Source organism: Lycium barbarum, chromosome 1 (assembly GCF_019175385.1).
Source record: "Lycium barbarum isolate Lr01 chromosome 1, ASM1917538v2, whole genome shotgun sequence".
Taxonomy (NCBI): Eukaryota; Viridiplantae; Streptophyta; class Magnoliopsida; order Solanales; family Solanaceae; genus Lycium; species Lycium barbarum.
Genome location: NC_083337.1, coordinates 1,615,800 through 1,628,962, shown reverse-complemented (window position 1 = coordinate 1,628,962; position 13,163 = coordinate 1,615,800). Strand labels below are relative to the sequence as shown.

Here is a 13,163-nt window from a genome sequence, read left to right as displayed (position 1 = left end):
GGAAATATTTCACTGTTAAAGATCCTCTTATGTTGTGGAATAATTTGAAAGATAGATATGACTACTACAAGATTGTCATTCTTCCACAAACACATTTTGATCGGATATGAGGGAACCCAATTGGTTCTGGACCATTTATGCTTCAAAGTTGTTCCTAAAGAACAATATTGTTAAGAGGGATTATGATGTTAATTTCATATCCCTTAATGGCTAAATGAGAGTCTGCAAGAGATATATGATCACCAGAAGTGACAATATTTTTTATGCATTGTTGTGGCTACAAGTAAAGATGTGTTAGAGAAGAATTCTATATCATATGTATGCCTCAATTTGCTGCTGAAGTAGCAATATCTCAAAAAGAGTTTCTAAGTTATCACGATTTGATATGCTTAAGGCAGATGATTGTGTTCCATTCCTGATGAATGAGAACTTTTGATAAAAGCTATAAATATAGATCCATTACCTGAAGTGAATGTGATAATATTTAGTAAAGCTTATCAATACAGATATGCACTTGGTTGTGAAGATTTCATGACCCACCTCTCGAAGAGGTAGAATATTTGAGAAGAAATATTCTAAATATTTTATGTTTTACTCCTAAAGTATTAAGGTTGTGAAATTTACTCCTGAAGTAGTAAACACTCTGCATTTCACTCCAGAAGTAGTAAAATGCTGCAACTTACTCTCGAAGTAGTAAGACTCTGTATTCTACTCCGAAGTAGTAGAACTCTAGAAATCTAGTTCTGAAGTAGCAGATATCCGAAATTGAAGTATCTTGAAGAGGTTACATATGATAGCACCATTTATCCTAGACCGTAATTGTTACAATCGGAATATAAATTGTAGTAAACCTAAAGTTTACTAGCAAATGGTTATGATCATATTGAGACTACAAATGATTGGAAGATTGAATATCTTCATGTTATTACAGGTTGGAAACACGTGTGTGAGACGTTACCCAAGCATGATGGGATCACATATCACAATAAACTAGAAGTTTAATTATGCCATAAAATCTCATGCAATAGTAAACCAGAAGTTTACTAAAACAAATAACACTCGTCATGATTACCTTGAAGTTTACTAGTACAGATAATTTTATCAGTTTACATGACCGTTTTGGTCGTCCTGATTCAAATCTGATGTGCTACTTGAGTATTTGGAATATATTGAAAAACTGGAAGATTCTTCAATATTTATTTTCAGTTACTTGTTCTCATGATATGTGATTACACCAGCTAATGTTGGGACTGAATCTCCTAAATTTTGGAAAATATAAAAGGTGAACATGGGCCCGTTCACCTGCAATGTGATGTTTTAAATAGATGCATCGATGAGACGGTCACATGTACGTTTATGTCAACTGGTAGTTTGACATTTACGAAGTTGCTTGCTCTAAATAATGGAGTTGGAAGCATAATTTTCCAAATATCTAATCAAGACAATTCATCTTGATAATGCTGGTTTATATCTAAGCTGGTTTGACATTGGATGCCTCCATAATATAGCTAAACCATTGCTTATGAGAACAGAGCTTCAAATGTTGGTCTGAGATATGATATGTTGCATACAACAACACTTATATGTTTCAGACCAATAAATTATGATAAATTTTTCCCTCATAATTGATTCAGGGTCAGGAACTAGAGATTTCCATCTTATAGCTTTTGATGTGCGGTAAATGATTAATGGATATACCAAGATACACACAGATGGATTTTCCCAAAGAAAATGAGGATATGTGTTAGTTTTTCTAGCATAAGGGGGATAGATTATGCAACTAAGAAATATGTTGTAAATTATCATCAGTATGATCCTCAGATAATTCAAGTCAAATGCTAGAAGCATTTGCTGACCCAACTATTTCATATTTCATCTGCAAAATGCTCCTAATGTTCCTAAAGGACAAAGTCTGCAGCGTGCATGGAGCATGATAGACCAATCGGTTCCAAATTTAATAATCCTTGAAAAAAGGGAGGAGCAAATGATCATAATAAGGAGGCAATATGCTCTTGAAGAGCCTACAACATAACACTTCATTAAACCTTATGGGATGTTTAGGTACCTGAAAATAATGTAGTGATGAGATCTCAGTAAGTTATGTCGAATTGAGAACCGATACAAAATGATATCTCATCGACGATATTTTTGATACAATATGGCACATTATTGTATAAGATTGTGAGGATCTGAGTTCTACGTCTCTTAAAGCATGCTGACGTAGAAATAATTACCAAGTGATATGAGGTATCTTGGTAAGCGTAAAGCTTTATTGAACCTGCAGTCCAGACATTACAAGTTCTTGGGGAACTTGTTTATAATCCTTATATGTATTAAATCAGGTAAGGTGAATATGATTTAATCACCTTAGTGATTATTCATTGACGAAGGGAACAAAGATTATCCTGTTTACCCTTATCTCTTTATGATAATCAGAATCTTTTATATTGTTGCGCAAGTTGATGACTTGAATATTATTGGAGCTTTTGAAGAGTTTCCAAAAGCAGTAGATTATCTGCTAAAAAGAGTTGAAATGAGAAATTAGATTGGTCCTGAAGTACCATATATTTGTGCAATTGTTGCATTTATCTATCTTGTTGTAACTATAAGCATGATAGAATCTCTCTCTTATATAAAGATGTTGAAATAAAATCAATTGCATATTACCAATGAAAGCCCTGACCTGAATGTGTTTATCCTAACAAATGTTGTCAAGTGTTTTGGATATACAGGACATTCACCTGATTGACATAAGAGTTCGATCCAGACATGTTATCTATTGCCATGAAGGATTATTGTCATACCATGTTATTTTACTAACAATTAAATCATAAAAAGATAACAAAAGTTTATAAAACGAGTCAAGAATTTACTTGGCGTGATTGCGACAATATTATATAGCGATGAAGAAACTCTATCTAAGAAATGAAGATGCAAATGATCAACCAGTTCGTCAAATGATCATTTGACAGATCTGATCACAAAGACTCTGCCAACCTCAAGATATGATAAGTTGGTATACAAGATCGGAGTACATCATCTTCAAGAAGTATGTGATACTTTGATCAAGGGGAGTAATATACGCGCTATACTCTTTTTTCCTTAACCAAGGTTTTGTCCCATTTGGATTTTCCTGGTAAGGTTTTTAATGAGGCAACTAACAATGCGTACTACTAGATATGTGTAATCTTTTTCCTTCACTATGATTTTTTCCCACCGGGTTTTTCCTATTAAAGTTTAACGAGGCACATTATCTACTAATGAACATCCAAAGGGGAGTGTTATAAATACACCATTTTATGAATGTCCATTCTAATACACAATCAACTGAATAAGCTTACAATCAAGCAGACAGCTTACGAGTAGCTCAAACAGGTAAATTGCAAGTAGGTCAAGCAGGCAGCTTGCCAGCAGCTCCTTTCTTCTAGGAAGTCAATTCAGTTCATTTACCTATCAATTGAAAGAACAGTAAAATATCTCCCTTCCCTAACTTCTTTGGCTATATCTTTTGTTGACATGTACTTTTAATATTATTTCATAACATACAATAATTAAGAAGAAAAATTGTTGCAATATGGCTATAACTTAAATGCAATTTAAATAGCAGGATACAAAGTGGCTACAGGCGAAATTTTCCAAAACATTGGGAAGAGAAGTGGGTCATTTGGCTATTTTTTTTTTTGCGTGGATTGTTCTTTTGGAGTGGTCTTTAATTTTTGGCCCTCAAATTGATGGTATTTAATATTTGTTCTTCGCTTAACACCTAGAGGTCATGGGTTCGAATCCAGGCTCAGTAAGAAAAAAAAAATTACAAGCCATAAGTTGGGATTCGTAAGACAGAAATTGGGATTCACAAGGCATAAGTTGGACCCAACTTATGTTTTAAGCCAGAAGTTGGACCACAACTTATGCTTTAAGACAAACCTCAGCCTTAAGGCCTAAATTTTGCTAAGGCAGAGGTTTGCAAAATTTCAGTAATTTTTTTGGGAAACTTACATAAACAGCTACCTTTTAACAGCTTCTAACAATTTATAGCTACTTTTTCTATATTTACAAATCGTAGCTAGTTTTTGTTGTATTTCTATTGTATTTCGCGTTTTTGAAATACAGGGAAATACACGGAAATACAAAATCCGGCTGAGTTCTCATTTTTGAAATACACTGAAATACAAAATCTGGCAGAGTCAAAATAGGCTGTATTTATGGAATAGATTCTCTTCTTTCATTTTAAATGGTAAGTCAAATTAAATCAACCATGTATCACGCATAACTGTTGAAGTTTCATAACAACCCACGTTTCTCTCTCCAAATTACTCCATTCCAAACTTTTAGAAATGCTTCCAAATACAGAAAAATATACACTGGAATACAATAAAATATGGTTGATTGTTTAAGAAATATAAAATTGTAGTATGCGTATATACAATGAAATATATCAGAAAATTGTTTCATAAATTAGAAATACATTGAAATACAACGAAATATACTGAAATAGTACACTGAAATATACCTGAAACTTTTTATCAAACACTTGGTGAGCATGAAGCTCCACAATTCTCATCGGAGGTGGAGTATGCGTTGAACCACTGCTGCCGCCGCGGAGAAGAAGTGGCAGTGTCGGAAAAGTAAAGAACAAACCAAAACGTCACTCCTTTTCTTCAGAGATTTGTAAATCAGAGAAACTTAGAGGGTCTCAAAGGAATCTGATTTATAGCAACATCAACAGTGAAGAGTTGCCTCGATAACTAAATCGAGAATTGATGCTGATTTGAAGCTACCTGGCACTTCAAGTAACGTTTTTTTAGAGAATGAATTACATATTCCTCTATCTAGATTAACTATTTGCAAACAGATTCTTCTTTCGTATTGTCCACTTGCTAACTATAGGAGAATGTTTTGTTATCAGCACTTCCTTGACTGAGAATCAAGAAATAAAGACAGGGTGGGAAGACGACATTGCAAAGATTGCTACAAACATAATTGAAGAACAAAGATCTCACAGATCGAGGGCGGCATTTGGAGGGTCCAGGCAAGGGAAGTAGATCCCACAGATCTGGGGGCAGGAGAGGGAACGGAGAGAGAGAGAGAGAAGGGTGAGGGAGAAATAGATTTGAGAGGTGAGAGAAAATCAATTTAAAAGAGAAACTTGTGAAATACAGAACACTAGTTATGATGTGTAATTTAAGAAAATATTTTAGTTATGAACAATAAATAAATAAAAGATAGTTACTATTCATAAATAGGTCTTAGAAATAGCTATGACAAGTAAATTTTTTAATTTTTTTTCGCTTAAGGCAGAGCTTAAAACCCAACTTATGCCTTGTGAATTTTTTTAATTTTTAACCAAAAACACAAAGGACTAAAGTTAAAGGCCACTAATTTGAGGGACAAAAGTTAAAAGACCACCGTGCAAATTGCCCTCATTTGGCATCACACTGACAACCGGTAAATCTTTCATTCTGTTGATGCACCCACATCTGACACCCCCCTAAGTACGGCAGCGCCACTGACACGAACCCAAACAACCTGATATTTATCTATCAAAAAATACGGTGTCCACATCAACTTTCCAGCATTCCTCTAAGGCTATGAGCCATATACCCTTTTCGTCCAAGTGAAATATGCAGGCTAATGCTTTGCATCGTATATAATGGCCGCATCAAGGTCCGTATCATCTGATATTGCTTCATTTGTCTGTTCTTAATTTTAGATCTCTTTATATGATTAGAGTCATTCCATTGTACAATTCGGTACTTCTATATTAAGCTAGAACTGCCAAGTTTTGGAATTAGTTGTACAAGGATGGTTTATTCTTTGATAGTATTTCATTAAGATGATGAGTACTAGCAGGGGCAAAAAGTTACAGTGTATATATAGGGTAGATTTTCTATGTTTATATACATATCCTAAACAAATGCAAAATGTTAGCTCAAGTGGTCCAGGGCGTTCTAAATTTTCTCTGGTGTCCCTAGGTTTGATTCCCATCAGCAACATTATTTTTAATATCTTCTGTTGTTTTTTTCGAACCTCCTGGGTGAAAAACCTGGATCCGCCGCTGGTGAGAAGTACTCGTGTTTCATCCATCCTTTATCCAGTGGCGGAGCCAAAATTTTCGTCAAGGGTGTTCATACTTTTAGGCCGGCCAGGCAAAGTCTAAACAGAAAAAGAGTAAGCAAAATGCAGGAGCTCGGGTTCGAACCCTCTCCTTTAAGGACAGTTTGCACACCCTTGGCCGCTGAACTATCTTCCTCTTCTTTGCCAAGGGTGTTCAGCAGTTAGTATATATCCAAAACTATCTATATTTAATCTATATACCCGGAAAATTTTTCCGACGAAGGGTGTTCATCTGACCACCCTTAGATGGGTGTAGCTCCGCCCCTGCCTTTATCCAGAACCCACTTGTGGGATTACACTGGGTATGTTTTTGGTATGAGAAGGATGTTTTTTAGGAAAATATTTGCCTAGAAGAAACATTTTTTTGGATCAATTTTTAATGTTTAGGTGGTATAAGAGTATATGGTAATCTTACAAGGAAAGGGAGGGGTAAGGTCTAGGTACATTCTACCCGTCCCAGACCCCACTTGTGGGATTACACAGGGTATGTTGTTATTGTTGTTGGTAATCTTACGAGGTAGAGGATAGGGAAGAATGGTAGTGTTCATGATAATTTGAAGATTAAAGGTTCACAACAATGTTTTAAGTTTTGGATGAAGCAACTGATGTGGAGTAAGAATCCGATATTTGTAACAGTAAAATAATATTGCTATTGCCTCATTTCTCTAGTTTTTTTCCTGTCATCTTAATTTTAGATTTCTTTATATGCTTATAATCATATTTTCCTGAAGTACAACTCAGTATTTCTAATAAGGCCTATGGCTGGACTTAATACTGCCCAAATCTGCTACATGAATGATGGTTAGTTTATTTATGGTGTTTCATTATGATGATGGGTATAAGGTTTAGATTGTGCTTGATATGAGAGAGGTGTTTTATTTTGGAAACTATTTGCCTTGAAAAATCATTTTTTGGATTAATTTTTTAATGTTTAGGTGTTATAAAAGTAGATGACATATGGTAATCTTACGAGGTAGAGGATAGGAATAATGTTAGTGTTTGTTCGTGATATTTTTGACTATTAAGTGTTGACCAGAATGTTTAACTGTTTGATGAAGCAAGTGTCTGGAGTAAGAATCCATGTTTTGTAAAGGTAAAATAACTACTGCCCATAAGTGACAGAAGTTATTCTCCGCATTTTGGTTGAAAAAAAATTCTTGGAGAAATCAGTTTCAACAATTTAACTGTACACTGAGAATGATTTCAACAAGGCTGAAATTCAATATCATTTCTAAAAAAAGAAAAGAAAAAGATTTCAACAAGGAACATTTATTACGAAAAATATTTGTCATTTTTCAAAATTTAGTTTACACCAACAATTTGAGCTTTGCTCAGTTAAGTGTGACTGTGGTAATATGTGTTTTGTTTTCAGGTGCAGAATTTTGGTGAAGGGCAGTATTGAAAGGGTTGCACATTCCCTTCTTGCCAGTCCCAAGGCCAGGAACTCAGAGGTTTGGACGACGCCTGCCGGACTTTCTTACATCTTTTCCAGATTACATTCACAATGTAGAGTTTGTCATAGAGGATTTACCTCCAGCATTTTATATGAGGCAAAAGGAACCTTATGGAAGACGTACAATTCTAAAACGAGCTGTTTGTTCCTTGCAAATGAGACAGTCTCGCACCATGCTCGAATTGCCTGGAAACGGCTGCTTCAGATTCATTCAAGCTGCGGATCAATTCTGCCACCGATAAGTAGGATTACATGTGTGATGAGCCTTGCTTTGTCTCGCTCACATCTGGTATCTCCTGGCATTTTGGCCTTCCTTATCGGACAGCTAGCATGGAAGCAAAGTGTGGTTGCAGAAGCAGAAGGCTTCACATCCCCGGAATCGCTCTACATGCATGCAAAGGATGGAAATATCTACCTGACTTCATTTGTCTTCTTGCTTTTAGAGGGCTTGATATTGCTCTCAAGAGCAGTATATTTAGCGTTTCTGTTCTCCCCCTGTATACTAATGGCTCCTTTTGCAGACTCCCTTGGTATTGAGTTTAGGAAGAAGTGGCTTCGTGCTGTGAGAAAAACTCTAGAGAAGGCAGGTCCAGCATTCATTAAGTGGGGTCAATGGGCGGCAGCAAGGCCGGATCTGTTTCCAGATGATATGTGTAATGAACTTGCAGAACTCCACTCTAAGGCACCAGCACATAGCTATGCATATACAAAAAGAAGCATTGAAAAGGCATTTGGACGCAAGCTGCCTGAAATATTTGAAAATTTTGAGGAGGAGCCGGTCGCATCGGGTAGTATTGCTCAAATTCATCGGGCCACCTTGAAATTCCGATATCCTAGACAACGAGTTAAACCCATTCGTGTCGCTGTCAAAGTTAGGCACCCAGGCGTTAGTGAATCTATCAGGAGGGATTTCGTATTAATTAACCTGTTTGCAAAAGTTTCAAAGGTCTTCCCAACTTTGAAGTGGTTAAGACTGGATGAAAGCATACAGCAGTTTGCGGTCTTTATGATGTCTCAAGTTGATCTTTCTAGAGAAGCAGCTAACTTGAGTCGTTTTATATACAACTTCCGCAGATGGAAGGATGTATCATTTCCCCGACCTCTATATCCATTGGTGCATCCTGCGGTTTTAGTGGAAACCTATGAAGATGGTGAAAATATCTTGCGCTACATTGAAGAGCTTGAAGAACGTACTACAGAGTTCGAAGGATGTGACAGCATCCGAAGTGCCCTTGCGCACATTGGGACTCATGCACTACTGAAGATGATGTTGGTATGTCTGTGTAATTTTGCCATTCTGGGAAGTCTATGTTAATTTTGCCCAAAAAAAAAAAAAAAAAAAGACCACGTAATGGCAAAATTAACATATATATATAAAAAATAAAATAAAAAAATATCAGCACTAAGCTAGTGTAGCACCATAATTACAAATAAGCCAAGAACCCTACTTTGCAAAAAGGAATTTACGGAGTTCCTATCAAATCTGGTTTAGTCTATACATACTACTGTTACCTTCTCAAAAAAAAAAAAAAGTTCCTATCAAATCTATCAGGGAGTATGTCTCCTCTACTCTACTTTCTTTACACCAAAAATAGAACAGAATACAACTCATCTTGAGCTTCTGTGTTGAACTCTGCTTGCCTTAAAAAATTCTAGCATTTCTTTCATTCCAAAATGACCAGCACATGCAAGCTGGCACCATTCTCCACCACCCCTTCTGTTTCACTAATTTTCCATTGGAATTCCATGAATCAAAACCTCAGCAGTGGTAGCTGTCACAACTCAATTAAAGCCCACCATACTAGTAAAAGCTGCCACGACTGGACAGTTATAAGACAGTGAAGGAACAAATGGCTGTTGGATTCCACTGCTGCGCTACACAAAGAACATCTAGAGCATAGCTGGACACCTATTCTTCTGGGATTTTCTTGAGTCAAACTAGCTTGTCTTGCTACTAACCAGGTGAAACAAACAACTTTGAATGGCCCTAGCTTTCCAGTTCCCTGTCTGTTGTCCAGTATTCAGCAGGGAGGATAGGCTGAAATAACTGAGAATTTCCCATTGCCACTTCTGCACCAAATGAGTGAGTCCTCCCTCTCCTGGAGTCCCTGGAAGGACTCCAAACAATTGAAAAACTCAGCCACTTTTTGAAGGTCCCAGTCATGTAGTATTCTTCTAAACACTATATTCCATCCTGGAGCTCCCCACACTTCATCTAAACTAGCTTCAGGGAAAGAAGCTATGTTGAAAAATTCAGGAAACATGTAAACGACCATGTCCCAACCAATTATCACTCCAAAATAATGTCTTTCTTCCATTACCTACCATAATAGAAGAACTACCATGAGTATAATTGCAGTAGCCTGCTCTCCACACCCCAACACCATAAGAACAGTTGACATGTTTTGAGCACCAATGACCTATCTGCCCATATTTATCATGAATGACTCTTCTCCAGAGAGCATTGGTCTCCTTCTTGTACCTCCACAACCACTTCATCGGAAGACTTTGGTTTTGAAACTTGAGGTTTTTGTACCCACCATAGGGAAGTAGGGAATGCTATTCCATTGGGATCTTACAGTTCCTCATTTTTGCAACATAGTCATCAGATTTATTTCTGCTTTATTTTTGATACTATACTATTTAATTCCAGGTGGACAATTTCATACATGCAGACATGCATCCTGGGAACATTCTTGTTAGACCACCGCAAGACAGAGCTTCAGGTAAAGGACTTTTCAAATCGAAGCCTCATGTGGTCTTCCTAGACGTGGGTATGACTGCCGAGCTATCTAATAAGGATCGACTCCTTCTGCTGGAGTTCTTTAAGGCTGTGGCACTACGAGATGGCCGTTCTGCCGCAGAAAGTACTCTTGGACTATCTAAAGAACAGAGCTGTCCGAACCCAGAGGAATTCATCAAGGTGCTTTCTAGCTTTCTAGTATTTGTTATCAAAGAATGATGAAGCTCATAATTGTACAATGGGGGCAGACTGTTGATCACTAGATTCTCAGAAGTCAATTAAATGTCCAAACAGGAAAAGCTAAAAACGCATAGTACTTTGCATCTTGCGTTTTGGTTTAACTTGAGTTCAAAAAAAGCGCATATTTTACATTATACCTCTTTCGTGGATAATAAAGGGAAGCATAAAAAAGCACCCTCTTTCATCTTGTCTTAGGTCCATACATGAATATGTTAAATAAATCTACTTACAAAGGTGATTCATTTTTCTAAAAGTTTGTCTTCCTTATACAGGATGGTGCTACCCCACCACCATCTATCTATGGGCAAATATTTTGGTGCAGCATGTACATATGCCATAAAATAATAGGAAGTATCTAAAACAAGGAGATGTGCAGTATATAGGCGAAAGACGTCTCATGTGAAACTACTTTTAGATGTTTGCTTGTGTGAACTGTGAAAATGAGAATCAATTGTAAAAGCTTTTATCCCACTTCTTTCTGAAGAATACACACTCATTTTTGTAGTCTTTTTGGTGAATTATGTCAAAACACTCCAATTTTCTTAGATTCATGTCTTCGTTGAATAACAAAAGGTACATGTTGGTGATAGGATGTGGAGGGAACTTTTGACTTTTGGAGGACACCTGAAGGGGGTGGCGTTCATCCGGCGGATTGCATGCAACAATTGCTTGAGCAAGTTAGACGTCATCGGGTGAACATTGATGGCAACATTTGTACTGTGATTGTGACTACTTTGGTGTTGGAGGTACGTCATGGCCTTATTAGATGGTTTACCGTCCGCTAACTCTGTACAGCATAGGCTTGTCTGTTGTATTCTTATGTTAACTTATCCTGTTTTAATGGTTCTTATGATCTACCATGTGTGCTCATTCTGCATCTATGTTTCTCAAGTATGATCTGGTCAAAAATCTGTCGAATGTGATTGTTGAAATTCAGTTATCAGTGAAACTAGCACGAGTAATTGTACCATACTCCATTTTTTATTATTGATAAACCGAACCTCGGAAAATACTTGCTTTAGGATAAGGGAGTGTTATACAACTTGTGGTAATTGAGTTATTGAGCTGGGTTCATTTAGCTCTTTGGATTGTTATAAGGAAGTACATATTTTATGACGGGGACGCTGCAGAGCCATGAAAGATGGTTTCCAAAAAATAATTTAGTTTCTATCTGTTATTTCTGATCTCTTTTACCTTAACTTATCTGCCTTTCCTCTTCCTCCTATATTTTTCTTTCCATGCCTTATTCCACATGATTTCCTTTTCCCCCTATTTTTCTTCCAAATGCCAATATAAGGAAAAGCTTAGGTTGATATGTCTATTACTTGTTTGAACATATACCATTAAGCTTTTCTGTCTTCCTATAGGGATGGCAGCGGAAACTGGATCCGGAATACAACGTGCTGCAGACATTGCAAAAGTTGCTTTTCAAAGAAGACTGGGCAGAGTCTCTCTTTCACACAATCGGAGGGCTGATGGCCCCATAAAATAAGGTGTCCAACCCAACCCAGGGAAAACGATTCCACAATTTTGATGGAGTAATATACAGTAAAGAGGAGAAATGTATACACAGCGTCTGGCGATAGAGAATAAGGATGTATGCCCTTCATCTTTTTAAGATTTTAAAATCAGATTAGCTCTAACCTTGAATTCTTAACATTGTTTCTTATTATTTTTCATCACAGTGTGAGATGATAATAAATACTTATCAAGAATGTATTGATGAAGAGTGTTTGGGACCAATTGATTGAAATTGATGAGAATTGAGAGCAACTAGCAGGATTCTTCCATATGGTTTAGATGCTGAGCCATATGTCTCTTTATGTATCAAACCCAAGGAACTGGGAGGAAAATATTGTATTAATCCAACATTTAGATATTCAAATGATTGGATCCGTGGGTATAGCCTGGTGGTTAATGAAGTGGGAGGAGAACCATGAGGTATCAGGTTCAAATCCGAGCAGAGGCAAAGAAAAACTAGGTGATTTCTTCCCATCTGTTTAAACTTCAAATCCGAGCAGAGGCAAAGAAACACTAGGTGATTTCTTCCCATCTGTTTAAACTTTGGTGGATAGAGTTGCTGGTTATTGTTTTAGCAGGTACCCGATGAAATAGTCGAGGGGCTTGCAAGCTGGTTTTGACCCCACTGTATAGAGAAAAGCACCCAAATGGTTAACTTATGTGCCTCTTAAGGACATTATGTTCAATATACTTTGGTATATCACCTAGTTATCACTGTGGGAATCAGGAATCTGATGAGTTTTTTTATGGCTCAATTTGCGAAATGTGCATAGCTCAAATTGGCCTAAACTCTCTGCGAGCTAACCTTGATATACTCGAAATGACCCGCCAATGAGTATATGCACAGTCGAATCTGGCCATACAGGTGGATTGGACGGGATATATTTTCATGGGTTAATTTGACACCCCGACCCGAGGTTTGAGCTAGAGCACTCTAAAAACATGATTGAGTGCAGTATAGATGGAAACACTATGAAATTTCCACCATTAATAACTTGGTGGAAATTTGACATTTTTCATCAATGCTGCACTCAATTATATTTCTAAGCGTTCTACATAGATATCTACTCCTATCCTAACTTGAGTTATTCC

The 13,163-nt window shown here is 36.9% G+C and overlaps 1 protein-coding gene across 2 annotated transcripts; it reads left to right on the top strand.

Moving 5' to 3' along the window:
• The first annotated feature begins 5,410 nt into the window (after positions 1 to 5,410).
• LOC132628583 (uncharacterized) lies at positions 5,411 to 12,895 on the top strand. Of its 2 annotated transcripts, XR_009578120.1 has the most exons (6): positions 5,411 to 5,664; positions 7,487 to 8,840; positions 10,221 to 10,490; positions 11,141 to 11,296; positions 11,918 to 12,147; positions 12,236 to 12,895. XR_009578120.1 is itself a non-coding variant. In XM_060344354.1 (5 exons), exons 1-5 carry the CDS (start codon positions 5,651 to 5,653, stop codon positions 12,035 to 12,037), a joined length of 1,914 nt encoding a protein of 637 aa, XP_060200337.1. In that variant the 5' UTR covers positions 5,411 to 5,650; the 3' UTR covers positions 12,038 to 12,895. The 2 variants fall into 2 exon arrangements, 1 of the variants encoding a protein (XP_060200337.1); XM_060344354.1 differs by having other exon boundaries at positions 11,918 to 12,895.
• The last annotated feature ends 268 nt before the right edge of the window (positions 12,896 to 13,163 follow it).

Excerpts from the sequence above, each read along its gene's own strand:
- LOC132628583 (XM_060344354.1), top strand. Across the intron at positions 8,841-10,220 it reads CACTACTGAAGATGATGTTG|GTGGACAATTTCATACATGC; the intron begins GTATGTCTGTGT and ends ATTTAATTCCAG. Across the intron at positions 10,491-11,140 it reads ACCCAGAGGAATTCATCAAG|GATGTGGAGGGAACTTTTGA; the intron begins GTGCTTTCTAGC and ends TGTTGGTGATAG.